Consider the following 27,499-nt stretch of genomic DNA (forward strand, 5'->3'; position numbering starts at 1 on the left):
ACAAATGTGGACAGTGGCTAGAAGCCAAATAATACCATGGAAGGGCAGACACACGGTACCGCATTAATAAAATGCCGGGGTGGGAGGGAGGCAAAGTAAGGTAAGTATTCTAAGTGCACCGGAGGAGGACTACATAAGCCCAATTATGGAAATTGCTAAAACTGGCAGCAATGATGAGTAGAACAATGGAAACAAAAGGAGGGCGCAAAAGCAGACATATGGAGAAGTACAGGTTGAAAAAAAACATGTAGTAAGCTAAATCTTAAACAGTGACAGGTAAGCGAGGGCATGTGAGAAAGAAACCTCAGAAGAAACAAAGGGAGGCTAAAGTTAGGGATGAGACAATCTGTATATCGAAGAAGAAAACTGGGTAGTCGAGAGGGTGATAAGTGGTGGGCACCTCTCCTTAGCAAAACGTATTTCCTTTGTTCACAATATGGAAAGCAGTTAACCTAAAATCCCATGACTCACGTATATAAACAGGGACGTCTTTGGTGAGGCATCTGCAGTTAGACAAAGAATTAATCAGAAAGAGTGTTACCGGAGGTAAGTAACTTGCTCTTCTGATGGATACTTCAAATTGCAAATTCCCTACTTTAAGAATAGATAACAAAGCAGTACCTACCCAAGTGGTGGGTATGTGGAATGCCTCACAGCAAAAAGTCCAGCAAAAATGAACAGCCAACATGCCTTTCCTGTCAGAACTGGCTGTTAAGGCAGGCAGTCATATTTCGTCAACATATGTACTGATACCTACATTGAGTCCTGACAGATGTCAAGGACAGTGGTAGCCAGTGCAGTCTTAGCAGCGTTGGCACTAGTGGAATGGGCCTTCCATCTTTCCAGGTGCTGATTCTTGACTAGTGCATAGCAGATCTTAATAGAGAGGACCATCCACCATTAGAGAGTCCTTTTCTGCACTGCCTTGCTTTTCTTGTCCACGAGAACTCCACAAAAACCTGATCATCCACCTGATGGACTTTGGTGCAATCAATGTAAAACTTCAAGGCTCTTCTTGGGTTCAACCGATGAAGCAGAGCAAATAATGTTTGGGAGACTGACTGTTTGCCCAATGCGAAAAGAAGACTCAAACTTTTGCAAAAAAGCTGTCCTGGTGTTCAATACCAGTGTATCTGGACAAAGGTTGTGTAAGGCAGTGCACTGAAAGTCCCTGGATTTAATTCACGTGACAAACCAAATTCACTTCAACCAGGAACACCGCCTTCAGAGTTAAGAGGCATAATGAACAGCTGTGCATAAGTTTAAATGGAGTGCACATGAATAAAGTGAGGATCAAATTGAAGTCTCATTGTGACATCACAATGGAAAAATGTATGTCAAATCTTCGAGAAACGTAATCACAACAGGTGACATGAACAGGGACGGTTATACTAGCAAACACAAAAAGGCTGTCAAATAACCTTTAGTGTTGCCTCCTGCAAGTCGTTGCTGGGCCAGAGATAAAACAAACAAGACATCTAACAGATTTGTCCTTAAAGGGTCAGTATAAGCCACAAACATAGCCCAACCCCTGGCATAAAGAGATTTTGAAAAACGATTCTTGGCCAGAAGAAGGACATGAAGAATTTGGGGATGGAGGTAAAAAGCAGTCAACTGTCATCACTCAATCTCCACGCAAGGAGGCGCAGATTGAGCAGGTTCAGGTGCAGGAGCCCGTCCTTGTGATGCGAAAGGAGATTCTCTCAAAACGGTTGCTAAAATGGAGGACCGATGCTCAAGTTCAGAAGTTCTAGGTACACACACTCTCCTTAACCAATCCCGAGCTGCTAGTATGACCTGGGCCCGGTCGTTTCTAATCTTCTTCAGAACTCTGGACAGGAAAGGTTGTGGCAAAAATACATACAGGACACCCATGCTCCACTCTATCTGGAAGATTTCTCTACGTTCTCAAAAGTGTCTAAAAGATCTAGCCAAGGTTCTCCCCATTGCGGAAAGATTCCCTTTGTCACTCCAGGATGTATGCATCACTTGTGATGTGCCAGGCGCCGATGGTCGAGTTTGTCCACCACGGCATTCAAAGATCCTGCCAGGCGTTCGACCAGGGAAATGCCATATCCCTCCAGCCAACTCCAGAGGCAAAAAGACTCAGGCATAGGACCCATGACCCCACCCCACCCCACTTGTTCCAGTACAAAATGGCGGTGGTGTTGTCTGTGAGAACCTGAACCAGCCTCTCCTTGATGGACGAGAGGAAAGCTTTCAGCGCCAGGTGAATGACCAGCAACTCCAACAGGTTGATATGGAGCCAGGTGTCTTTAAGATGAAATCCCAAACCTACCAGCGATGCATCCGTCATCACCGTTAGATCTGGATGGGGTAGGGAGAGTTGTCTGCTGTTGATCCATTTGCAGTCCAGTAGCAACCATTCCAGGTCTGTTGCAGTCTTCTCGGACACCTACATGTAATCTGAGCGGTTTCCTTGGTGCTGTGCCAACTGACACTTTAGAGTCCAGTGCAGAGCCCACACAAGCCACCTGGTGTGGTCCACTAACAGGATTTGGAAGGCCAAGAAGCCAAAAAGCCTCTGAGCCGCTCCCATTGAGATCCAGGTCAGGGGTTGAAATATCTGGATAATAGCCCAAATGTTTTGGACTCATTGATGTGGAAGGAAGGCTCGAAACAGCACCATGTCTAGGATGGCTCCCATGAATGGGGGCCTCTATGAAGAAGTCAGGTGTGACTTTGGCACAGAGCTGATGAATGCCATGGATGTCAACAGATTGGCCATCATCTGGAGGTGGTTCAAGACTGTTTGAGGCGAGTTCACCTTTAGCAACTAGTCATCAAAGTTTGGTAAGACTGGCATTCCCAATCTCCTCAGATGGGCAGGAACCACCTTCATGAACATCAAACATACACACTGATTAGGCCAAGGGCAGTGTAGGAACACTGAAATTGCTCTGGACCTACCTAAAGCGTGCAGGTGGTGTCTGTGGTACTGCAGGACAGGGGAATGGAAATGGGCATACTAAAAATCCAGTGCCACCATCCTGTCGCCTAGATCAGAGCAGGCAGAAAGTAAATGGAAGTACTAACCAGTCGTGACTTCTGATGCCGGTACCCTTTCTATAACTCCCTTCTCCAAGAAATTGTGTACTTCTTGATGGAGAATGGATAAGTGGTCCCGTAGAAGCCGTTGTTGTGTAGGTGGCATATCTGGGGGTGATGAATAGGAAGGACAGGGCATAATAGCCCCCTCCACTTGCAACCAGAGCCCAATCTACTGCAGCTAAAAACCCTGCTGTTCAATAAATCAGACTAGCTCCCTACCGTTCACCACACGCGTTTTGTCCGCAGCGCTATGACGCCTCAGAGTAGCTACCGCGCTATACAAATGATCTTTTAATTTCATTTAATTTCATTTGACAATTTAAAACACCCATCTCTCTTATGTAATGATTTGCCACCTGGGGAGGTAATAGTGTATCTGAACTCCAACTGGGTAACAGAGTTTGCCTTGTATCAACAGAGTTGAGTGCCATACGAGGGACTGCTGAGCATCATTGGAGAAGCCCACAGATATTCTCAAGGAATGGCGCCAAAGTGCCACACTCATACCAACTGCCCTTCCCAAACAGTTGGTGGAACTCAGGCCGGACCTGCTGCAGATTGAGAGCTAATGAGAGACTGTGGGTATGCTATCGTTCATCATGCCCCACAACATGAGTAACACCTCAGGTGGCAACTCAAATTTACAGTTTTGAAGCCAAAGTTGGGGAGGGAAAACATCTGTTTCCCGAATTAACCCTTACGTTTTGACTTTGTCTGGCAGGGTGGTCGGAAAAGAGTTTGGGTATAGCCAAACAACAAGGCCCCGGAGCTGGGGAGGTCCCCAGAGCAGGGTTGTGAGGTGCCGTTGAAGTCGGGATGGCTCCGCCAGCAGTAACCTGACCGGTGGTCTCCTTGGATCCATGGGACCCGAAGGCACACCAGAGGGTTCTGGAAGGGTACCAAAATACACAACATAGTCTCTTTCAAGACTTGCATCTGCTGCAGTGGCGTTGATGGGCCCAGGAATGCGGGCTGGGTTGGGACATGTAAGGGGTCAGTTCCATTATGGGCAACAAGATCAGGACATCTGTGCAATGCCTCCTAAAGAGAGTGGCGGCAATCATATTTGAACTTCTATTGTTTATTCTTTTTGGACTTACTTGAGGATTTGGAGTGGGATGATGATCACTCTTGGGATTGGCTTCAGAACTGGTAATGCGTCAACATCTTTGACTTCAATCGTGCCTTCCCTCTGTGCTTGGTGGCATAGAGTTTGGTCTTGTGATCCCGAATGGTTTTCGGATTCATCTGAGCACATTTGTCACACAACTTCCAGTCCTGCAAGGAGCTGAGGCACAAAGAGAGACCTCGTGTGTATCCATTACTCACATCTGCCCATGGCAATCGTTACAGGATTTAAACCCTGGCTCCTGGGGTATTCACAAGGTGTTTAGAAGTATCCAACAGAAGCACTGTCTTTTCTTAATGTTGGTGGGAGAAAGCCAGTCCAGTATTGCTGCAACCTATTGGCCATCCATAGATACTTCTTGGGCATTCAAATGTAAACCTAAGTTTTTGGCCTTGGCCTGGCTGAATATGCTTTTCTCAGGTTTACAGTACAGATCGTTATGTCCTAGTCGGCTCACATTTTGATCAATATGCTGAGGATACAAAACATCACTCTAATATATCAGAATATCATTAATTATATGACCACAAAAAAGTTGAGGATATCAGTAAGTATGTGGTGCATAAATCTCGGGAATATTGCTGGGTTATTGAATAATCCGTCAGGCACAACAGTGTATTCAAAGTGACCTAAGGGTGTTTGGAAGGCTGACCTTAATTTGAAGAAGGTAAATAAGCACCTGGAAGGTCCAGTTTAATGAACTACCCAGCTTTATTTACAAATTCCAAAATATTTTTAATAAGGTGGAACCATCCCGGATTGTAATCTTGTTTAAACCATGTAGTAAATATATATAGCCTTAGTGTGCTGTACTTCTTTGGAACAAAAACAATAGATGTCCAAGAAGATCGTGTAATTAAGCAATATTGTAAGCTTTACAGAAAATATTGTCTCAAGACCTCTTGTTTGGCTTACGACAAGGAATAGATCAAATTCCCAGTGAAGAAGCAAGGACAGCTTTTTGATTTTCTCAAAAATATCACAGTAATGCTGGGACTGTAGTGGTTCTGAAGCTATCCAAGACGTGACGTTTGTGTCAGGATTCAATATTCCACAGAATAGCAGTTCTCATGATAGAATTGGAAAGTGAAAGATTTTGTCCTGGTTACAAATTCACATATCTGTTGTTTCACACTGACCATGGTACCTCCAAAATGATAGCATCATTTGGGGATGCTCTAATGTCAAAGGACAACATTTCCATGTTGTTTCCAAAGACCAACATTAATGGATTAGTCATTTTCATGAAGGGCTCCAAAACGCACAGCGTTCCATCCATCGTCTGGTCATGTTTGGGAGTCTTTTTGCAAGTGCAGGCAATACTCTTGTCTGTGGCCCACTTGTTACCCACAATGCCAGAGAGTCAACGTTTGAAAAGTTCTTCTCTTAGCTAGTCTTGTCAAGACAGACAGCACAAGCAATACTGAATGGGAATTTCTGAATGTTCCTAAATAGAGGGTTCGGTGTGCTTCTGTTCTTTCTCCTTTAAAAAAGATAGACCATGGCATTTCTCAAAGGGATCTGGAGGTGGATTGTGCAAGAACAGACCCATTCTTAAAGCAGTGCTCCCTTTCTGTCCCAGAAAAAGGCTCATTTGGCTGTTCCAATTTACTGTCGATTTTCACCACACCTTGCCAGAGATTCTTTTTGAACACTTTCTGACATTCTGAAAAAGTCTGCAAACTTCCCACCTCATGAGTACTCCGAGACCTCCTCCATTTTTCAGACCTTTGTTCACACAGGTGTTGTTCTAAAAACAGGACTAAATCCATTAATTCTGGGAAAGTTGAAGGCCGAAGAGAATAGTATAGCTCCTTCTTAATCTCCTTCTTCAGACCCCTGTGAAACATAGTCTTCTGTTCTGGGTTCTCTCCACCCAAGTGGTTGCAGCAGGATGTTGACCATACCTAGTGACATTGGTTAGAACATGAGAGTTTCCCTGATGTATGTCACAGAGGGCTGCCTCAGTAGAGAATTCGAAATCAGGTCTTTCAAACATTCTCTTAAATGTTACCAAAAAGTCCTGGTAATAAGTAAGAATATGGTTGTTTGACGTGACAAAGGGTGTAGCACATGCCAAGGCCGGTACAGAGAAGGCACTATTTAAATACTTCATCCTGATGCAGTCTTTGACAAAGTGAGCTGGCAGACAGACAAAGTAATACTCGTTGAAGGGTTGACTGGGCACAAGCTCTATTTTTAATCCAAAGGTGTAGGTTGTCGCGTGCCTTAGAGGTATCACCTAATCGGACTTTAGGTGTGAATTTGAACAACAATGAAAGCGTTCCCTCTATCTAGGGAGCGGCCCTCTGGGCACTACTGTTGTGGATCGGCAAAGCGATCTCTCTAATGTTTAAAGATCCATGTTTGTCATTAACTTGTCAAGATATTCATCAATAAAGTTAATCAATTTTGAATTTTAATGAAAACGTATTCATACATTTCCAGTGTTGTAATTCACATCATAGAAATAATTGTATTCTTAAATCCATGAAAACACTTATGAAAGCTTCTTCCCAGTGCATTTCGTGCCCATAAACGGCACTTCGTCAGGGGAATCTGTTGAAATAATATATCTGTATAAGGGTCCACAACTTAATAAAACTGTCATCACATATCCAAATATAAACATGCAATTCAAATCCAGACCATGTGGTTGATGTACAGTGTCTCTACGAGTTCAAGAAGAAGTGACACGATTATTATCTAATGGTGTACATATGGTGAAACTGAATGTGAAAATGTCACAGCAAGGTGGGGTAATAGTGACGCGAGCGTAAACGTTGAGGTATAAACACCACGTGTACCAATTCCTAATAGCGTGTGTGTCGAAACAGAAATTAAAAACAATTAACCAATGAAAGATACATGGAAAAATGTGTCTTAACGAAAACGGGGCATTAACGAAAACGGGGCATTATCAAAATGGGGCATTATTAAAATCACCGCGTTGTGCCGAACGTTGCATATCCCTTGCCACGGGTTGAGTCAGGTGTGCAAAGCTTACCGCTATTCAGTGTGTGTCGTCTAAGTCTGTCTCCAATCTGAAATAACGAATAAAAATGCGGCGAAGCTGCCGGTATAAGTGGGATGTCGGCGTGGTGTTACTGAAAGCGATGACGGACTAAGAAATGTCTTGAGAATCTGTTCGGCCATATTGAAACGGAGTGCAACTAGTATAAATCATATCAGCCATGTTAAAAGGATGGAAAAGGAGACGTCTATCGTGTAAAGAAAGTGTGACAAATCAAGTGTTAATGAAATAACAGAGAAAATAAATGAGAAAATAAATGCAACTTCTCAAAAACTAACTATTAAGTGACAACATCAATTGATCAAAACGGAACAGTGTAAATAGTTGAAAAACACATCGCTACATAATAGATCACTTCATAATTGTACTTTTCACAGGTAACAAGAGAGTTCCAAGCGGTCATTGAGCCCATGGGGCTTTAAATAATCAAGTCTATAAATCCATTGGTTTTCTTTTTGTAATAGTCTTCTGTTCACATCTTGATTGCCAACGTTAGTGATCGTTTCAAGTACCATAAATTGCAATTGGGAAATGTTGTGTCTGTGATCATTGAAATGTACAGCGATGGCTGATATCTCATTTTTGGTTCTTAAATTGCTCTTGTGTTCTGTTAGGCGTGTTTTAATCTTCCTTGTGGTTTTGCCCACATACACTAGCCCACATGGGCACTTGAGAAGATAGATTAAATTCATGGAATCACAGGTTGCTGTTACTTTAAGATGTATGGGAGTGCCTTGTCGAGGATGGTTAATTGTGGTTCCTTTAATGATGGCATGACAATTGTTGCAGTTATGACAAGGTATTGTGCCTTTGAAAGTATCTTGGATCGTGACCTGTGACCGTTTCTTAAGCATATCTTGGATATTCTTACTGCGGGTGAATGCAAATCTCGGTCGATCTTGAAAGATCCCTTTAAAATCTGGTTAGTTAGATAAGATTTGCCAATGTCTGAGAATGGACTGCTTGTAAGCGTGACTTTTGGTGGAATATGTAGATACAATTACTGAGCGTCTCTCTGATGTCTTGGGGGTGCTTTTCAACAACTCAGAGCGTGATTTAGCATTGCATTTGTTTGTTGCAATTTCCAAAACTTTAGGAGGATACCCTCTTTCTTGAAAACAATGTATTATGCTTTGTATTTGTATCTGAGATTCCTCAGGTTCTGAAACTATTCTCTTCACTCTGTACAGTTGAGATAATGGTAAATTGTTTTTGAGAGAATTCTGATGGAAGCTGCCATAATGTAATAGATTGTTGCGATCTGTGGATTTTTTGTATAATGTTGTTCTGATTTTGTTTTGTTCAATTTGAATTAGAACATCTAAATACGCAATGGCCTTTTGATCGATATGATAGGTGAACTGAATACGATCATTGATTTTGCTCAGATCTTCCAATTGTTGTTGTAATATATGTTGTGGGCCTTGCCAAAGAACAAAAATGTCATCAATATATCTGTAAAAAACACATGCGTGTTTCTTCCAGTAGTCACCATTCAAAATGAAGTTTGTTTCAAAGTTTGTCATTAAAAAGGTTCGCGTAGCACGGCGCTGTGCAATTTCCCATACTTGTACCTGTGAGTTGCAAATAGTGGCAGTCTTGCCATTTGAAATAACTTTGGAAAAGTGTAAAGTTTAGTAGCTCCAATAAAAAAACTTGGAACTTCTGATCAAAGGAAGATTCAAGTAACATCGCTTCTACTGCTTCAATGCCAAGGTTGTGGGGGATAGACGTATATAACGCCTGAACGTCGATGGTGCACAGCCAAACCTTTTGGTCCTCTGGAATGATGATTTGAGCTAACTTGATCAAAAAGTCTGTAGTATCTTTAATGAAAGTGGTAGCTTTAGTCACAAAATCTTTAAAATGTAGATCAAGGAATTGTCCCACTGGTTCATGTATACTTCCTCTGGTGTTAACAATTGGGCGGAATGGAGGTCAATATAAATCCTTATGAATTTTAGGAAGCATTTGAATGGATGGAGTTGACGGGAATTGTTTGGTCAGAAAGTTTTTGGTTTTTAGTGATATTGTTCCTTCATCAAAAGCCAGTTGTAAAAGAACCATCAAGTATTCAGTTCACCTATCATATCGATCAAAAGGCCATTGCGTATTTAGATGTTCTAATTCAAATTGAACAAAACAAAATTAGAACAACATTATACAAAAAATCCACAGATCGCAACAATCTATTACATTATGGCAGCTTCCATCAGAATTCTCCTAAAAACAATTTACCATTATCTCAACTGTACAGAGTGAAGAGAATAGTTTCAGAACCTGAGGAATCTCAGATACAAATACAAAGCATGATACATCGTTTTCAAGAAAGAGGGTATCCTCCTAAAGTTTGGGAAATTGCAACAAACAAATGCAATGCTAAATCACGCTCTGAGTTGTTGAAAAGCACCCCCAATACATCAGAGAGACGCTCAGTATTTGTATCTACATATTCCACCCAAGTCACGCTTACAAGCAGTCCATTCTCAGACATTGGCAAATCTTATCTAACAAACCAGATTTTAAAGGGATCTTTCAAGATCGACCGAGATTTGCATTCACCCGCAGTAAGAATATCCAAGATATGTTTAAGAAACGGTCAAAAGGTCACGATCCAAGATACTTTCAAAGGCACAATACCTTGTCAAAACTGCAACAATTGTCATGCCATCATTAAAAGAACCACAATTAACCATCCTCGACAAGGCACTCCCATACATCCTAAAGTAACAGCAACCTGTGATTCCATGAATTTAATCTATCTTCTCAAGTGCCCATGTGGGCTAGTGTATGTGGGGAAAACCACAAGGAAGATTAAAACACGCCTAACAGAACACAAGAGCAATATAAGAACCAAAAATAAGAAATCAGCCATCGCTGTACATTTCAATGATCACAGACACAACATTTCCCAATTGCAATTTATGGTACTTGAAACCATCACTAACGTTGGCAATCAAGATGTGAACAGAAGACTATTACAAAAAGAAAACCAATGGATTTATAGACTTGATTCTTTAAAGCCCCATGGGCTCAATAACCGCTTGGAACTCTATTGTAACCTGTGAAAAGTGCAATTATGAAGTGATCTATTATGTAGCGATGGTGTTTTTCAACTATTTACACTGTTCCGTTTTGATCAATTTATGTTGTCACTTAATAGTTAGTTTTTGAGAAGTTGCATTTATTTTCTCATTTATTTTCTCTGTTATGTCATTAACACTTGATTTGTCACACTTTCTTTACACAATAGACATCTCCTTTTCCATCCTTTTAACATGGCTGATATGATTTACACTAGTTGCACTCCGTTTCAATATGGCTGAACAGATTCTCAAGACATTTCTTAGTCCGTCATCACTTTCAGTAACACCACGCCGACACCACGCCAACATCCCACTTATACCGGCAGCTTCGCCGCATTTTTATTCGTTATTTCACCTTGGAGACAGACTTAGACGACACACACTGAATAGCGGTAAGCTTTGCACACCTGACTCAACCCGTGACAAGGGATATGCAACGTTCGGCACAACGCGGTGATTTTGATAATGTCCCATTTTGATAATGCCCCGTTTTCGTTAAGACACATTTTTCCATGTATCTTTCATGGAGACTTGTTTTTAATTTCTGTTTCGACACACATGCTATTAGGAATTGGTACATGTGGTGTTTATACCTCAACGTTTACGTTCGGGTCACTATTAGCCCACCTTGCTGTGACATTTTCACATTCAGTTTCACCATATGTACACCATTAGATAATAATTGTGTCACTACTTCTTGAACTCGTAGAGACACTGTACATCAACTACATGGTCTGGATTTGAATTGCATGTTTATATTTGGATATGTGATGACAGTTGTATTAAGTTGTGGACCCTTATACAGATATATTATTCCAACAGATTCCCCTGACGAAGTGCCGTTTATGGGCACGAAATGCACTGGGAAGAAGCTTTCATAAGTGTTTTCATGGATTTAAGAATACAATTATTTCTATGATGTGAATTACAACACTGGAAATGTATGAATACGTTTTCATTAAAATTCAAAATTTATGAACTTTATTGATGAATATCTTGACAAGTTAATGACAAACATGGATCTTTAAACATTAGAGAGATCGCTTTGCCGATCCACAACAGCAGTGCCCAGAGGGCCGCTCCCTAGATAGAGGGAACGCTTTCATTGTTAGATAGACAAAGTAAAACATTCAGGAGTCCAAAAACACCTTCATTACATGCATTTTAAAGTGCGAGAGGTGGATGACGAGACTGCTGGAAGATCTGAGACTCTCTTCATTAAAGCCTGTATTAGGTTTTGACCCTGCAAATGTTGTCATTCCTGAATCTGTTTTTGGATGTTCTGGGCTAGAGATTATGATGGATCTAGTGGTGTTCCTTGCATAGGATCCATAGTTTCTTCTGAAATAAAGGTGGGTGAGCTCCCCAGTCAGATTGACCAAGACAATGGTACCTGATTGGTCTGGTTTTCGTAGTTCTTGACTGCTAGAGTTAATGGTGACCCCTTCCACTAGCGACAGTGCTGAGGACACAAGGTAGCACCTAGCAGCAGGCACCTCCAACAATGAGCCCCACGGAGGAAAAAACAAGTCTGTAAAAAAACACTGTAGAAAATGGAGAGGAATTGTAGCTTGAAGGAACTGAGGAGGCAGAAGATGGCAGGCAAAGACCGCAGATCACTTGATAGCTGTCTAGAAACAAGATTCCTGAAAAAACCTGGAATAAACAACCAGGTGTGACAAAAGTGACTCAGAAAAACTTTCTGAAAGTGTTACTGTGCAGAAAGAGTTTGAAAAGAACAGCTGGAACATTAGGCCACATCAGCCATCTTGTATTGGGAATAGCATTCCTCTACTCTAAGTGCCTTCTTGGAGGAACAGCCATTATGCTTGCTGATATGTGACTGACATACTGCAGGCTTGTGTAGCCCACAGAGGCAGGAGCGCCTGAAGGGGGGTCCACAACAGCGAGCCAGAATCCTCTTTGTGGGTAAGCCCATGTTTGCATTTACTATTGTGAAGTCAATTTCTGTGATTCCATAAGCGTTAAAGGTAGCATGAGATAATATTTCTGTGATGACATTTGTGGTCAAAGATCATCTGATGTCATTTTCTGAAATGTCATAACTGCATCAAACAGTAAGTGATGTTACTTCTCCACTCTAAGACAATGTGATGGATCAGAAAAATTGCTCGGAGAATAGCCTAAAAAAACATCATGTGTATCAAATGAAAAATGAAATCATTAAGTGCTTCCTCAGACTAAAGCATACATGCAAACATTTCCGTGGTGCTTACACACATTGAAATGAAATCACGGAGCAATGGGAGTGTCTATCTGCATTTTTCCAATTTGTGCTACCATACGTACACAAAAGACACACAATTGATATGGGGTGAAACCCCGAAACTGGTCCTAGGGTGCTTGTTTCCAGTCCAGGGAGGACCTGGCCTGGCAGTTCGGGCTGGACTGTTCCCATTGGGCACAGGGTCAAGAATGATTTGCATATGGCTGGGTCCAAACTGGAATGGCATAGTGAGCAAAAAAAATGATGGACTTAGGCCCAGATCTCTGTACTGGAGTGAATGTATGGCATTGTTCTGCATTCTGTCCATCAATTGTTCTTTTTGCACCATACGTACACAGGCATCACATAATTCCGGTCTATGTTATAGTGCATTTTAAGCAATATAATCTTAGTTCATCATAATAAGAAACACACATTCCTACTGACTTTAACTTTTCAAGACTTTACTACAACTTAAACAATTTAAATATCTGCAACGTAACTGCTGCACCAGTACCAAAGGCATCTCTCTTAACGGGAGGCACAGACTGGTTCAATAGGGTATATTACACCCCGGAGAGACTGCACAGATACAGGCTACGTGAAGACACACCATGTGACAGCTGCAAAGCACACTTAGCTGACTTTCTCCATTTGGCCTGGACATGTCCAGGCGTTTACGCATTCTGGGTCCGAGTTTTTAATGAACTAAGCCAAATAACCAACATGTCCTCGGAACCAAACCCCACGCTGGCACTATTAGGTCACTCCTAATCAATACCAAAGGGGGCCCGACGGTTGGTAGATATGGGAATGCTGATGGCTAAACGCAGAGTTGCGATCAATTGGTCCTGTGGCCCCTTACCAACGATCAAGCGGTGGAAGAACAACATGACATATTGTAGCACACAGACAGAATCATTCATGAACTGCTCCCCCCACGTAGCATACCTAAAAACTTCTGGGAACTATATAACACCTACCAAATTACCTCAGCAAACATAGACACAGAGCCACCCGATGCAACACGAAGTTAGCACACCCAGGGCTCTCTACAATTTTACCTGACATGGTAAATGAGATTACTATATTCTCTTTTATTGGGTACAACTATAACATAAGGTATTTGCAGATGTCTATATACTGAGAGAGGTGTGTATTCTGGAGTGTACAATTTTAAACCGTGATGACGTGTCACTTGTATTGTCTTATAATAATGCCTAAAGCACAAGTTTCTACTTGTGTAATGATATATCTGTAAGAGACATTAGTTAGTGATAGATTCCTTACCTTAGAATATCCCCAGGTGTCAGACTGGATCCGGAAAGTTTTTCATCAGCAGTACCCCTGCGTGTCGGTAGGTGGCGTTGTGCAGCTCCGCGTCCATCCATGGCGTCCTAAGCGCCGACATGACGTCACGGAGACTACTTAGGTGCCACCCATGCGCGCTGACGTCAGTTCTGTACACACCTTTCCACGCCAGGAACGCAGAGCCATGCAAGAAATTGACCACTGGTGCCATGAAACTAGAGCCCTGAAAGGGATGACCTTAACTCTAGAAATCAGATTGCAGAGCGGGGAGGATGGGTGGGGCGGTAAGGAATCTATCACTAACTAATGTCTCTTACAGATATATTGTTATACAAGTAGTAACTTGTGCATCTGAAAGAGACTGTTAGTGATAGATTCCTTACCTTAGAATAGATAACCCAGCAATATGAACCCCGGTGGTGGGTCTGCGAACAAGATTACACCAGAAAGTAACAGAGAACAGAACGGCCAAAGAAGCAGTCTCTCCAGACTTGACTGTCAAGGCAATAATGCTTGGTAAACGTGTGCAGCGAAGCCCACGTAGCTGCCTGACAAATGTCCCGCAAGGGAACACCGTGTCCCAAGGCACTAGTGGCTGCTGTTGCCCTGGTAGAATGGGTACGCACTCCCACAGGAGGCTCTTTCTTAGCCAACGAGTAACATGCTTTGATGCACAGAGCGACCCACAGAGAGATGGTCCGTTTGTGCATGGCCCAACCTTTTTTGGCGCCCATCTAGCCAACAAATTGCTGGTCATCCACCCAGAACTGTTGTGTGCATTTCAGATAAACGAGAGCGCACGTTTTGGGTCCAGCCGGTGGAGCCTCTCTTCCTCTTTCGAAGGATGCAAAGGCGGAAAGAAGGTGGGGAAAGTGATGGTCTGCCCGATGTGGAAGGGCGTGACCACCTTAGACAAGAATGAAGGACGGGTCCTAAAAACCACCTTGTCCTGATGAACAGAAAGGAAAGGAGGTTTGGAAGAAAGAGCCTGGAGCTCACTCACTCTTCTAGCAGAGGTGATAGCAACCAGGAAAGCCGTTTTGAGATTGAGAAGACGCAAAGGACAGTTATGAAGGGGCTCGAAGGGAGTGCACATCACATATGTCAAGACAAGGTGTAAGTCCCATTGAGGCATAATGAACGGCACAGGAAACGGTTAACAAACGGAGACTTAAAAAGGGAAGGCTGATCTGGAAGCCTTAGAAAGGTGGAGATGGCCGAAAGATAACCTTTGATAGTCTCCAGAGCAAAGCCCTGCTGGGCCAAGGATAGCAGGAACAGAAGGACCTCAGAAAGAGGGGCAGAAAGGGGATCCACAGACTTTGCTGTGCACCATGCCACAAACTTGTTCCACCTGTAGGCGTATACTGTCTTAGTTGAGGGACGCCTGGCTGCCAGAATTACATCACAGACTTCGGGAGGAAGATTGAAAGCTGTCACTGTCACCGCATGGAGGTGGATGCTGGACAGGTTCGAGTGGAGGACCCTCCCCTGCTGCTGCGACAGAAGATCCTCCCGAAGAGGCAGTCGGTTCGGAGGATCGATCGCCGTGTTGAGTAGCTCGGGATACCAGTATCTTCGTGCCCAATCAGGAGCCACAAGAATGACTTGGGCCCGGTCTCTTCAAATCTTCTTCAGCACTCTGGGCAGAAGTGGTATAGGCGGAAAGGCGTACAATAGACCGCAACCTCACTCACAATGAAAAGCGCTGCAGAGCGGGTGCCGCCTTGGAAATGCCAAAGCGCAGAACTGATGACATTGTGCGTTCTCTTCGGTGGTGAATAGATCTAATCAAGGCTCTCCCCACTGCTGAATGAGACCTTGCACCACGTCCTAGTTCAGACGCCATTCATGATCCATCAAGCACCGGCGGCTGAGTTTGTCCGCCCGGCGTTCAGAGAACCTGCCAGGTGTTGAACTACCAAGGTAATGCCTTGATGTTCCAGCCATGTCCAGAGGCGCAGAGCCTCCTGACATAGGCCCCAGGACCCAACCCAGCCCTGTTTGTTGCAATACCACATGGCAGTGGTGTTGTCCATGAACACCTGCACCACACTTCCCCGGACAGAGGGAAGGAATGCCTTCAGTGCAAGTCCGATCGCCCAAAGCTCCAAAAGGTTGATATGGGGCCGGGACTTCGCCGGAGACCAGAGGCCTCTGATCTCTGCCTCTCCCAAGTAGCCTCCCCATCCCAGGAGGGACGCATCCGTCACCAATGTGTGCTCCAGTTGGGGAAGGGAGAGGGATCTGCCGCTGACCCAATCGCGATTCGTGAGCCACCACTGCAATTGTCGTGCAGTGCCCTCCGAGATCTGGACATGATCGGACAGGTTGCCCTGATGCTGCGCCCACTGGAACTTCAGGTCCCACTGCAGAGCCCACATATGCCATCTGGCATGTTGCACTAGCAGGATGCAGTAGGCCATCAGGCCCAGGAGCCGGAGGGTCATCCTGACTGAAACCCAGGAGAGAGGCTGAAAGATCGGAATCATAGCCTGAATATCCCGGACTGCTCAGGAGGATAAACTCGAAACCGCGTTGAATCCAGAACCACCCCAATGAAGGGGAGCTTCTGAGAGGGACTCAGGTGCGACTTCGGCACATTGATGGAAAACCCCAGCAAATGCAGGAGGTCGGCCGTAGTCTGAAAGTGAGTGACAACTTCCTGGGGCGAACCCGCCTTCAGCAACAAGTCATCGAGGTAGGGGAAGACTGACACCCCTGACGTGCGCAGGTGAGCTGCGACCCCCGCCATCACTTTCGTAAACACCCGAGGGGCGCTTGTAAGGCCGAAGGGGAGCATGGCAAACTGAAAATGCTCCTGGCCTACCTTGAACCGCAGGTAATGCCTGTAGGCCGGCAGGATGGGGATGTGAAAATATGCATCCGGCAAGTCCAATGCTAGCATCCAGTCTCCAGGGTCGAGGGCAGCCAAGACCTGAGCCAGAGTCAACATCTTGAACTTCTCCTTCCGGAGGAACCGATTGACGTTCCCGAGGTCCAAGATGGGGCGCTAGCCCCCTTTTCCTTATTGGTGACCAAAAAGTAGTGGGAATAACAACCACATTCTACTTCTGGCCCAGGAACGCGCTTGTTGGCCCCCGTGGCCAAGAGGTCCATGACTTCCTGTTGGAGAAGTGCAAAGTGATCCCCCAACATGAGGTGGCATGGCTGGGGGGGGGGGGACTAGAAGGGGAGGGAGTTACCCCACGCCCGTGCTGAGTTTGGTGCTGCGCTGGCTTCTGACTGAATGAGCGGGCAGGGGGCCCCTTCCGTGGCCACGACAGGAATGAAAGGTAGACGTGGCCGGGCACATGATGGAGAGACACAAGGACTTGGCCGTAGCCCGAGAGTCCTTAAAACGCTCCAGCGCACTGTCGGCTTCATCGCCAAACAGGCGAGTGCCATCAAAGGGCATGTCCATGAGTAAGCTATGGACATCTGGCGAGAACCCGGTAGATGTTGACCAGGCATGGGACGAAGCGCCACAGTCGTAGAAATTACCCTACCTAGTGAGTCTGCGGTGTCCAAACCACACCGAATGGCGAACTTAGCTGCATCTTTACCTTTGGCAACAGCTTGGTACAGCACAGCTTGGACCTCTTCAGGACACTGAGGCAACACCTGTGCAACTGTATCCACCACCGCGTGGGAATAGCGTCCCAATAGGCATGCGGTGTTCACAGACTGCAGCCCTAAGCTGGCCGAAGAGACCAACCGCTCACCGAACTGCTCCAGCTTCTTAGAGTCCTTATCCAGCGGAAAGGCACTCTGGGACATCGAAGCTTGGATGACCAGGCTCTCGGGCGTAGGATGAGTGGTCAGAAAAGCAGGGTCACCCGGTGCCAGGCGATGACGCCTGGCGACGTTCTTATCCACAGGGGCCCCTGGGGATGGCCGTGACCAAGTGCCCAGTAAGACGTCAGTGAGGGCGTCAATAAATGGCTCCGATAAAGTGAACGCCATCTGGAGCACCTCAGTGAGGAGATTCGTTTTTAGGGCCACTGTAGGGAGATCAAGGTTGAGGATCTCAGCTGCCTGACGGAGCACCACCGTGTAACAGGAACCTCCCCTCCATGGTAGGCGGGGGAGAGGCAAACCCCGGGTCAGAGGAGACATCAAGGCCGTCGGCCTCCTCCAAGTCGTCTGCCCAGTCCTACTCAGAGTCACACTGACGAGCAAGAGGGTCCTCGGACCCCTCCCAGTCGTCCTCCACCTCTGCTGTATGCGGTACTAACTGCAGCGGCAGGGCAGGGACCAGGGAAGGAACAAACGGCGCCGGGTACGGCGCCGAACCGGCGCTGTGTCCCAATTCGAATCCCAGATAGGGACAAAATTGTCCTGGAACCGGGGCAAGGGCAGAACAAATGGTATCCACTGCGGCGTCGGAGGCGGTGCCGAAGGTGGCGCTGAGGCCAGAGCTGGCTGCGTGGGACCTTATGGAGCCATGGCCATTGCCAGCGGCACAGGATGCTGCGGCGCCGGGGCCGGAGCAGCTGACGGCTCGACAGGATCCTGACACGGGGCCCAAGGGCGCACTGCCGGGAGCCCGAGGCCTAAACAGGCGGTCCTTGGTAGCAAGAAATTCTTGCACCTGTTCAGGAGTCACCGATGGACCCGGATAAGGTGGGTAGGTCGCGGGACTCCCGGGCTCCAAAGGAGCCACAGGGGCAGAACCCCTGTACTGCTTGTCCGCATCCGGGGACCGACTGGAGGACTTCGGAGAGCGACAACGCTTCTTCGACTTCTTTTTGTGTCGTCTATTACCCGAATCCGAGGGTAAAGACTTGGAGCCCGAGGAGCGATGATGGTGGTCCGCGAGGGTTCCAGCATTGCTCCCTTAAGGCCTTCAGGGCCATGGCAGACAGTCCATGTAGGACCGAGAGTCGTGGTCGTACTCCAGGCAGTAGAGACAGAGGTCGTGGTGGTCCGCCATTGGCATATTGCGGCGGCAGGCCCCACAAGACTTAAAACCAGGCATCCCTACGTGTACCAGTGTAGACTGGCAGGAGAAAAAAGTCTCAAAAAGATAGTCAAAAAGTGACTAAGGTACGTGCTCTAACCGGATCTGCGCTTACTGGCGCGGAAAAAGAAAGAACTGACGTCAGCGCGCATGAGTGGCGCCTAAGTAGTCTCCGTGACGCCAGCGACGGACGTGGAGCCGTACAACGCCACCTACCGACGCGCAGGGGTACTGCTGACGAAAAACTTTCCGGATCCAGTCTGACGCCTGGGGATATTCTAAGGTAAGGAATCTATCACTAACGTGTCTCTTTCAGATTCCACCCTTTGATTTTGTTCTGCACAGGGAATGAGAAGTGTACTGTACTCCTGATATGCTGAGTCCCACAGTTGTTTGTTCAATGAAAACCAATAAAATAAATTAAAAAATATATATATCTGCAACGTAAACTTATCTCTGGTGGGACAGCGTAAACACTTTCAGAATGGTAAACAAAGCCCAAGTGAGAAACTGACAAGTAGAATTTTTGGTCAATTATTAAAATACAAAAAATTTAAAATGTAAAATATTATAAGTAGACAAAGGAATACATTAGCATCAAGATATTGAAGAAAAGTGGTAGACTAACCTGTTTCTCATATCTTTGCTTCATCTCATCCAGTTGTAATGAAAACTCTTTGGCTTGCTTCTCACGAAGAGACTTTGATCTGGTTAGATCAGATTCAACTTTTCCCATCTTCAAAGTAAATAAGAAGAGTTTCGAGTTACATTTACAAATAGTGTTAAGCTGATGATATATAATTTATAAGATGTTTGGGGATCATACCCATATATTTACAGTAGTATTTGTCCACTGCGTTATAATATCTGAAACTTTAGAGAATGCTAACTGAAAAAGTTTAGAAATCGAAATCTATTTTAATGAAGTAGGTCCAGTTTTTATAGTGGCATCCAAAAAATGTAATAAAGATTCCAAGATTATAAAGGGTTTTAAAACAATATTTGGTTCCAAGTAATATGGGAATCCTTAAACTCAAAGCACTGACCATTTATTTGAATATAAACAAATACAGAGGTGTGCTATTGAATGAATGAATGAATGAATGAATGAATGTAGTCTTGTAAAGCGCAGACTTAGCCCAAGGACATCAAGGCGCTGGTGCGGAGCAACCGAACACAGGAAAAATAGAGCTTAAGCAAAAGTATCAGGAAAAAAGCCAGGTTTTTAAGGCTTTGCGAAATAACAAAAGAGAGTCCTGGCCGGAGATCTCTAGAGGGAGAAAGTTCCACAGTTTGGGCGCGCCCGTGGAGAAGGCTCTGCCACCCCATTTGACCTTCTGAAACCTAGGAACAAGAAGAAGTTTTTTATGTAAAGATCGAAGGGGTCTACTGGGGGCATAATGCTGGACAAGCGACTTGATGTCTTCAGAGCCGGCATCATAAAAAGCTTTGTGGATCAAACACAGGAGCTTGAAAGTGATCCTGCGGTCCATCGGAAGCCAGTGCAGGCTACTAAGCGCGGCCTTGGCTGAATTATGTCTAGGAAGATTCAGCACCAGCCTTGCTGCCGCGTTCTGTGCCATTTAGAGCCGGTGGATAAGGCTCTTGTTAATGCCCATGTAAAGGGCATTGCAATACTCCAGTCTAGAAGACACTAATGCCATAATGGCCTGCTTTCGTGCATCAGGGGAAAGATAGTGGGAGATCTTCCTAAGGGTCCTAATAATGCCGAAACAGGTGGAGACAGTCCTGTTCACCTGAAGATCTAGGGAGAGGGCAGTATCCACTATCATCCCCAAGTTTTTCCCATGGGAGGCCGGGCAAGGGCACTCCCCGACCACGGACGGCCACCACTCACTGGACCAGATTTCCTGATCCTTCCCAAAGATTGCCATGCAGGGTGTTATCAATTATTTAGTTTCAGATGCCATTAAGGATGTTATCAATGCAGTCATTGAACATGGCATGAGTGATGTATTATATGAGGGTATAAGCTGTGCATGGGGGTCCGTGAGTTATAGTTACTTTAGGACACAAGTTATTGCTACTTGAGATAATTATAACTGGTGAATTTCAGTGGTAAGATATTATGTTTTTACTGACATTTACACATAACTATAACATTCGTTTATTCTTTGTTTTTTTAAGTGATTTTCTATAGTTTTTTTTTAAATTAAAGTAAGAGGTCCATCACTCTGTGTGGCTTAGGGTTGGGAGCAGGGCCAGATGGAATGGCCGACTGTCATCTAACAATATAAAGGGTGTCATTTTAAGTAAGGCAGGCCTACTGGCTTTATCAAAGGGTCAAAACACCAAATTATACAAATTAGGCCTGATGGATTTATCAAGGAGTCAGAACATCAACACATATATAAAGCAGACTTATTATCTTTGTCAATAAATCAACATAGCAATTTATCATTAACTATAATGCAATGTATTTCCATGTATATACATTGCAACAACCAATAATAATCACTGACACAAACATTTTAAATAAAATAATTTTCTACAAAGCAATGATAAACGTGTGTTGAGTCTTTCTTTAACTTTCTTCAAGCCACAAAGTACAGCCATAGGACTAACCAAAAGCGGTCCCAGCACTCCAGCTTAACAGCATATGTTCCAGCTAGGAGGTGCTTTAAACAATATTTTCAGCCATCCATGGGTCAGGAATCCAATGACCTAGGAGACTTACTGCAACTTTTAATAAAAATGTTACTGGGGGCTTTTGCACTCCTTCAAGCCACCCACAACATTTAAAGAAAAAGTTTGGTGGTGCTCCTGCCCCTTCAAGAGGCACCACAAGCATACATAAACTTTAAAAATAAAATAAAAGCCCTTGCCGAGCATTATGAGGTTATACCCAGCAGGAGCAGTTAATGTGAAACAAGCGTCTACTCTGCTTATTTCACATTAATGCATATATTTTTTTTTTATTTGGGGAAGGCCCCCAAGTCATTTAATGAGACCGGGAACCCCCTTTCCAGAGGATAGAAAGATACTTACATTTTTAACCTAAAATCTTCAAAAAATACGGAACGGATTTTCACCAAATCACAAAAAGCCCACTTTCTAGATCAAGATCTAGCTTTCTGTCAAATTTGGTGTAAGTAGTTTTTGAGGTCTCACTGTTTAATTTTCCTGTGGAAAATTGCATGCGGAAAATTTGTTTTGGACACCCCCTTTTTCTCAGCCCACGCTAACTGATCACTCAGAAATGTTCCAAAAAGAAGCAGAGGTGGATGAGACTTTTGTGGAAAGTTTTGTGAGAACTAGTCAAAGGGTACTAAAGTTATTAGCAAACCAAAAAATCTATTTCCTATGGAACGTGGTCCTAACTGTAACCATCCAGTGTTGACCGCCACTGGGTAAAATGTATATGGGATAAAGTATCCCCATGCTATACATTATAAGGCTATTGCAAGTCACTAAGAATGCCCATGGCCACATAGTGGAACGAGGCTGAAGGCTAAGTTCTATAATATGGTATGGCACTCTCAGGTGACCTGCAATATCCTTATCATGTATTACAGGGAGTACTTTATCCCTTATAATACATTGTCACAACATCACCCTTCACACAAACCACTTTATTCCATTGTGCATTGCTCGTTCTAGGAAAGAGGCTGCATGCTTGAAAACATGAAGACTAAAAATAGAATCACTAGTGAACACATCAAAAAGTTAACCAGTTGCTGAAAAAACATTTTAGACGCAGTCGAAAGAAGTCATTTAATTTTTTTTTTAAAGGCACAGCGGAAACATGTAGAAAACAATCTAAATATTCAATAATTTCCCAAGGAGTGCAAAAAATGAACATGAGGCCATAGATAACTATCTCCTGCTTGGCATTGCAGTTAAAAAAAACAAATAAAAAAACAACAACAAAGCAGAAGAAAGAAAAGCAACCTTTTGTTTTTGTTGCTTTAAACAGATGCTTTAAATTGTGCTTAGTGACCTGATCTGCCTTTCCTCTTGGCTGCTGCCTCTGGAAGGAGGCATTGTGAGGTCAGAACTCGATTGTAATAAGCTATTACAGTTGAGGTCTGATGTCATATCTTTATAAATGGTGACTGTGTGTCACAAGTCGTAGATTATAAAGAAATTAGAGATGCATTTTTATATAGATATTGCATAATGCAATATAAATATATATATATATATATATATCTAAAGTAACGTTATAATTAGGTGAATATGTCAGTAACAACATTAATGTTATTAACAAAAAACAAACAAATTCACCAGTTATAGTTACGACAGCTTACTATAACTTGGGCCCCCACCATGCACTGCTTATGACCTCACATATTACATCACTGATGACATCATTTATGATATCACTGATGCCATCTCAAATTAGAGGCCCAGGCAGGGGGGCTCCCAATCCTGAAACATTTCGGCCCAGGGTGGGCTTCACGGGGCCTGTCATAACTCAGGGAAAAGGGGTGTGCCCCTTCTCCCCATTTTTTGACAATTCAGCTCCGGGAATGGGTTTCTTGGGGCCTTTGATGGCTCAGGGAGGAGAGCCACACTGCTTCATTCCCATATACATTAATTTTAACCCAGGGCGGGCTCCCCCGGGCCTGTGATGGCTCAGGGAGGGCACCCTGCCCTTTATTATTGAAATTGGCCCTAAGGGATGGGGTTCCGGGGCCTCTGAAGGCTCTGGGACGGGGAGGTTGCGTGGCCTCCTACCCCTTATATGCAGATTTGGGTCCCTTGGTGGGCTCCCCAGGGCTTTTAAAGCTTTTTTCATGATTCAGACTCGGGGGTGGACTCCCCCGGGCCTTTAATGGCGGGGGCCAATCCTCATATTGAATACAGCCCTGGAAGTGGGCTCACCAGGGCATATAATTAATGAAGATGGCCCGGCTGCCACTTTACGGGTTTTTTTTGGTCGATCCTGCAGGATTGTGGCAATCTTTGCAGACTATTTTGTTTTGGCCCCAGGGGGGTTTCCTCTGGGTCCTTCCCATGGGGAATATGGGGTCATGGTATCCTACCCAGCCCCCTTATATTACTCTTCATTTTTCACTTCAGACAACGAACTAACCTCTGAGTTCTGTAATAGCTGCCCAAAAAATATTTCTAATGTTAGTGGTAGCCAATCAGAGCGCTTGCTCCCGCTGAAGTCTGACTCCCTCTGGAGCAAGATGGCCCAAGGAAAATAAAGCCCTTGGCCCAATCAGAACACTCTATTTTTAAATATTTTTTAACGTCCATGTTTAAAAGACTAGGGATTTTGTGTTCTGGGACCCCCCCTTTTTTCTTAGCCCCTGCTTGACAGATTACTCCAAAACGTTTCACTGCACAAACAAAAGTAGCACCTTTTTGGAAAGTGTTGTACAATTTGTCAAACTTGGTAAAAAATATTATCAACACAAAAACACGCTTTTCCTATGTACCAGCTGACCTAGCTATAACTAACCAGTGGCAACCGACACTGTGATATATATATCTTATATCTCCAACAATGTGTCGAGTAAATAAAGACCAAAAACTCTGTAGCTCTGCTTCAGGAAGAGTGATTTAATGCAGCAATTCACAAACTCAACGCGTTTCGGAGCTCCCGGCTCCTTGCTCAGGAATAATGTGACACCTCCTTTGCTGCATTTAAATTACACCACGTGATCCAAAAAGTGAAATCAGACGTGTACTAGTTTTAACAAAAAGGTATAAAATACCATATTAAATGATGCAGTACATTTATATTTACACACTGATTGTGAATTCATTTAAAATAATATTTTCAACACAAATTCATAGACCAAAATCTTGGTGGTACCATTATTTTCTTTTCACAACAAATCTTACTTGGGTAAATAAAATTACATAAAAATGTAAAAAATAAATTACAAGTGCATAACATTTCGAATAGAGCAAGACCGCATTTAATTTTGCAGTGGTTGTCGAATACCTTAAATGCATGTCCTTGGTTAATAAAGTTTCATATTGATACATATAGAAAAATCTCCCTATTCCAGATACATTTCACTAGTGCGTTTATTTAGGCTCATATGTTACTAGATTCAAATGAAAAACACTTTATTGGTATGTTGATGCTGACACCCAGCACTGTCCTTAACACATTCTTTTAAATCAATAATTTATTAATGAAAGTTAATGTATCCAGTAAACATTACTATTATTTCGTCATATTCAAGTGTGCTTTACAGCATTTTATCTGGTTTTGAACAACTTGTAAAACTTTATTGACACTAAACCGCCCCAGTGGGCTATTTACATCAACAATGGCCATGATTTGAGCAAAGGGTTTTTTGCCCATGTGGGCATGCGTGGCCCTATTGATACACCCGCAGTTTTGTCGCAGGGGGTAGAGGGTGTGTGAGTGTCTGTATGGGTGTACGAGTGGATATATCAGTGGCTGTATAGGTGAGTGACTGTGTGTATGAGTGGCTGTATGGGTGAGTAAGTGGATGTGTGTGTAGACCTATGAATCAGTGAGTGGGTAAGTACTAACTGGTATTGGTGTGTCTATGGTTTCAAGAATAGTAGTCTGAAATTTGGAATGGGTGTATGAAAGGTTTTTTGGGTGTGAGTAGGTGCATCCGAGATTATGTGAATGATATCATCAGTGATGTAATTTGAGGTGTCATCAGTGATGTCACTGACCATGCCATGAGTGATGTACTATGTGACCTCATCAGCAGTGCATTGCGGGGGTGTGAGTTGTAGTTAGCTCAGCAGACTATAACTGTTGAATTTCTCTGGTTTTGTAGGAGTGAAATGTCAGCCTAACTATAACGCTCCTGTAACTTTTTCCAGTGTATGTATATGTATATATATGCACTGAAAAACCATAGGTTTCAGGGGTGTTATAATTAGTTGGACATTTCACTCGTACAAAACCAGTGAAATTCCCCTGTTATAGTTAGTTCAGCACAATGCACTGCTGATGACGTCACATATTACATCACTCATGACATGATCAGTGACATCACTCATGACATCACTGATGATATCTCAAATGACATCACTGATGACATCATCCAGTAACTGTGTGTTTCTGTAAAGTTTAAATATGTTTAATATATATAGGGAAAGGCATACTGAAAAATGAGTGGGTGTATAAGTGTCTGAGTGGATGATTTTGTAGGTGCATGACTGACTCTATAAGTCAGTCATTAAACATATCTTACTGAATGCATGGGTTAGAGACTGTCTGTATCCGTCTGTCTGTTAGTGTGTAAGCGGGTGCATGGGTTTGTGAATAGCTACATGAGTGTCTATATGAGTTATTGATTGGTTGTCTGAGTATCTGTATGGATGCCTGAGTGTGTGTTTGTGTTTGTGTGGGTGGGGTGTGTGTGACTCTGTGCATAGATGTGTGAGTGGGTGATTCACTGGGTGCATGGTTTCAAGAGTGAATCTGTGATGGACTGTATGGGTGGGTGAGTGTGTGTATGGGTGTGTTAGTGAGTGAATGTATTTCTCAGTGGTACATGTGTGAGTAACTACATGTGTGAAAGGCAGTATATATGTGTGTTAGAGTATATAAACGACTATAAGTGAGAGTGTGTGATTGTGAGAGTGGCTGTATGGATGAGTGTGTGCTTGTATCTGTGATTGTATAACAGCGTAAGAATGTGCTAGTATTTGTATGAGTAAGTGAGCTGGTGTGTGTATAACTGTATAGGTGAGTAAATGGGAGTGTGATCAGTTATTTGCATGACTGACTAGGAGTGTGAGTACCTCTATGGATGAGTGGCGGTGTGTGTCTATATAGGTGTATGAGTGCATATGATAGTCCTGTACTGAGTGACCGTAAATATGAGTGACTGTACGGGTGAGTGAGTGGATGTGTGTGTAGATCTAAGAATCAGTGAGTGGGTATGCAGTTATTGGTGTTGGAGTGTCTAATGTTTTAAGAATGGCAGTCTGTAATTTAGAGTGGGTGTATCAAAAAATTATATTAGGGTGTGAGAAGATGCATGAAATTAGCACATGGATGATGTCATCAGTGATGTCATCAGTGTGTAGGACTTACAGGCGGTACCAGAAGGGATTCTTAGCCCCCAAAACTCCATCAGGTCTAAATTGGACTTCATCCCATGTACACTGCCACGAGGCATGTTTACAGACTGGTAGAGAAAGGGGGCCATGGCCTCCGAAGACGTCTTAGCAATCCCATCCTTGGGGGCCAACTTCCCAAGCTATTACCTCCAGTCAGTCCAACACAGCAGCATTGGTAAGTACTTATACTAGGCCTGGCCCACTTTGCCCACCACTACAAACGCGCTCCCTGGCACACTCTTGGATGGAGATTGAAGTCCCCTTCACTGCTGGGGGTCCTTTAGGGGCCAATTAGCCTACCTTTTACCTCCAGGAAGCCCTTTCTCCACCACTCTGCAAACACGCCCCCTGGTGCGTTGTAAGTTGGGGGATTAAGTCCCCTTGAATCCTGAGGGTCCCTGGGGTCACACTAGCCCACCAGGTACCTCCAGTAAGCGCCACAGAGCTGCGTTGCAGAGAGGTGTAAAAAGGGGCGTGGCCTGGACCACCTCAATGCAACGCAGGCCTGTGGCGCTTACTGGAGGTACCTGGTGGGCTAGATTGGCCCCCATGGACCCCCAATATTGAAAGGGAAGTAATTCCCCAATTTAGAAAGGGGGCCCTGGGGACCCCATCCCCCAGGGCCTGACCCCTTTTA

The 27,499-nt window shown here is 44.1% G+C and overlaps 1 protein-coding gene across 3 annotated transcripts in view; it reads right to left on the minus strand.

The window, feature by feature from the left end:
• CEP112 (centrosomal protein 112) overlaps positions 1 to 27,499 on the minus strand; it is a 2,313,552-nt gene that overhangs the window by 997,946 nt on the left and 1,288,107 nt on the right. For all 3 annotated transcript variants that reach the window (XM_078654309.1, XM_078654310.1, XM_078654308.1), the window contains one exon: positions 19,451 to 19,558. In XM_078654309.1, the coding sequence (XP_078510435.1) occupies positions 19,451 to 19,558 (108 nt within the window). The remainder of the gene's footprint in view (positions 1 to 19,450; positions 19,559 to 27,499) is intronic.

The sequence above is a fragment of the Lissotriton helveticus genome, chromosome 7, assembly GCF_964261635.1.
Source record: "Lissotriton helveticus chromosome 7, aLisHel1.1, whole genome shotgun sequence".
In the NCBI taxonomy this organism is placed as follows: domain Eukaryota; kingdom Metazoa; phylum Chordata; class Amphibia; order Caudata; family Salamandridae; genus Lissotriton; species Lissotriton helveticus.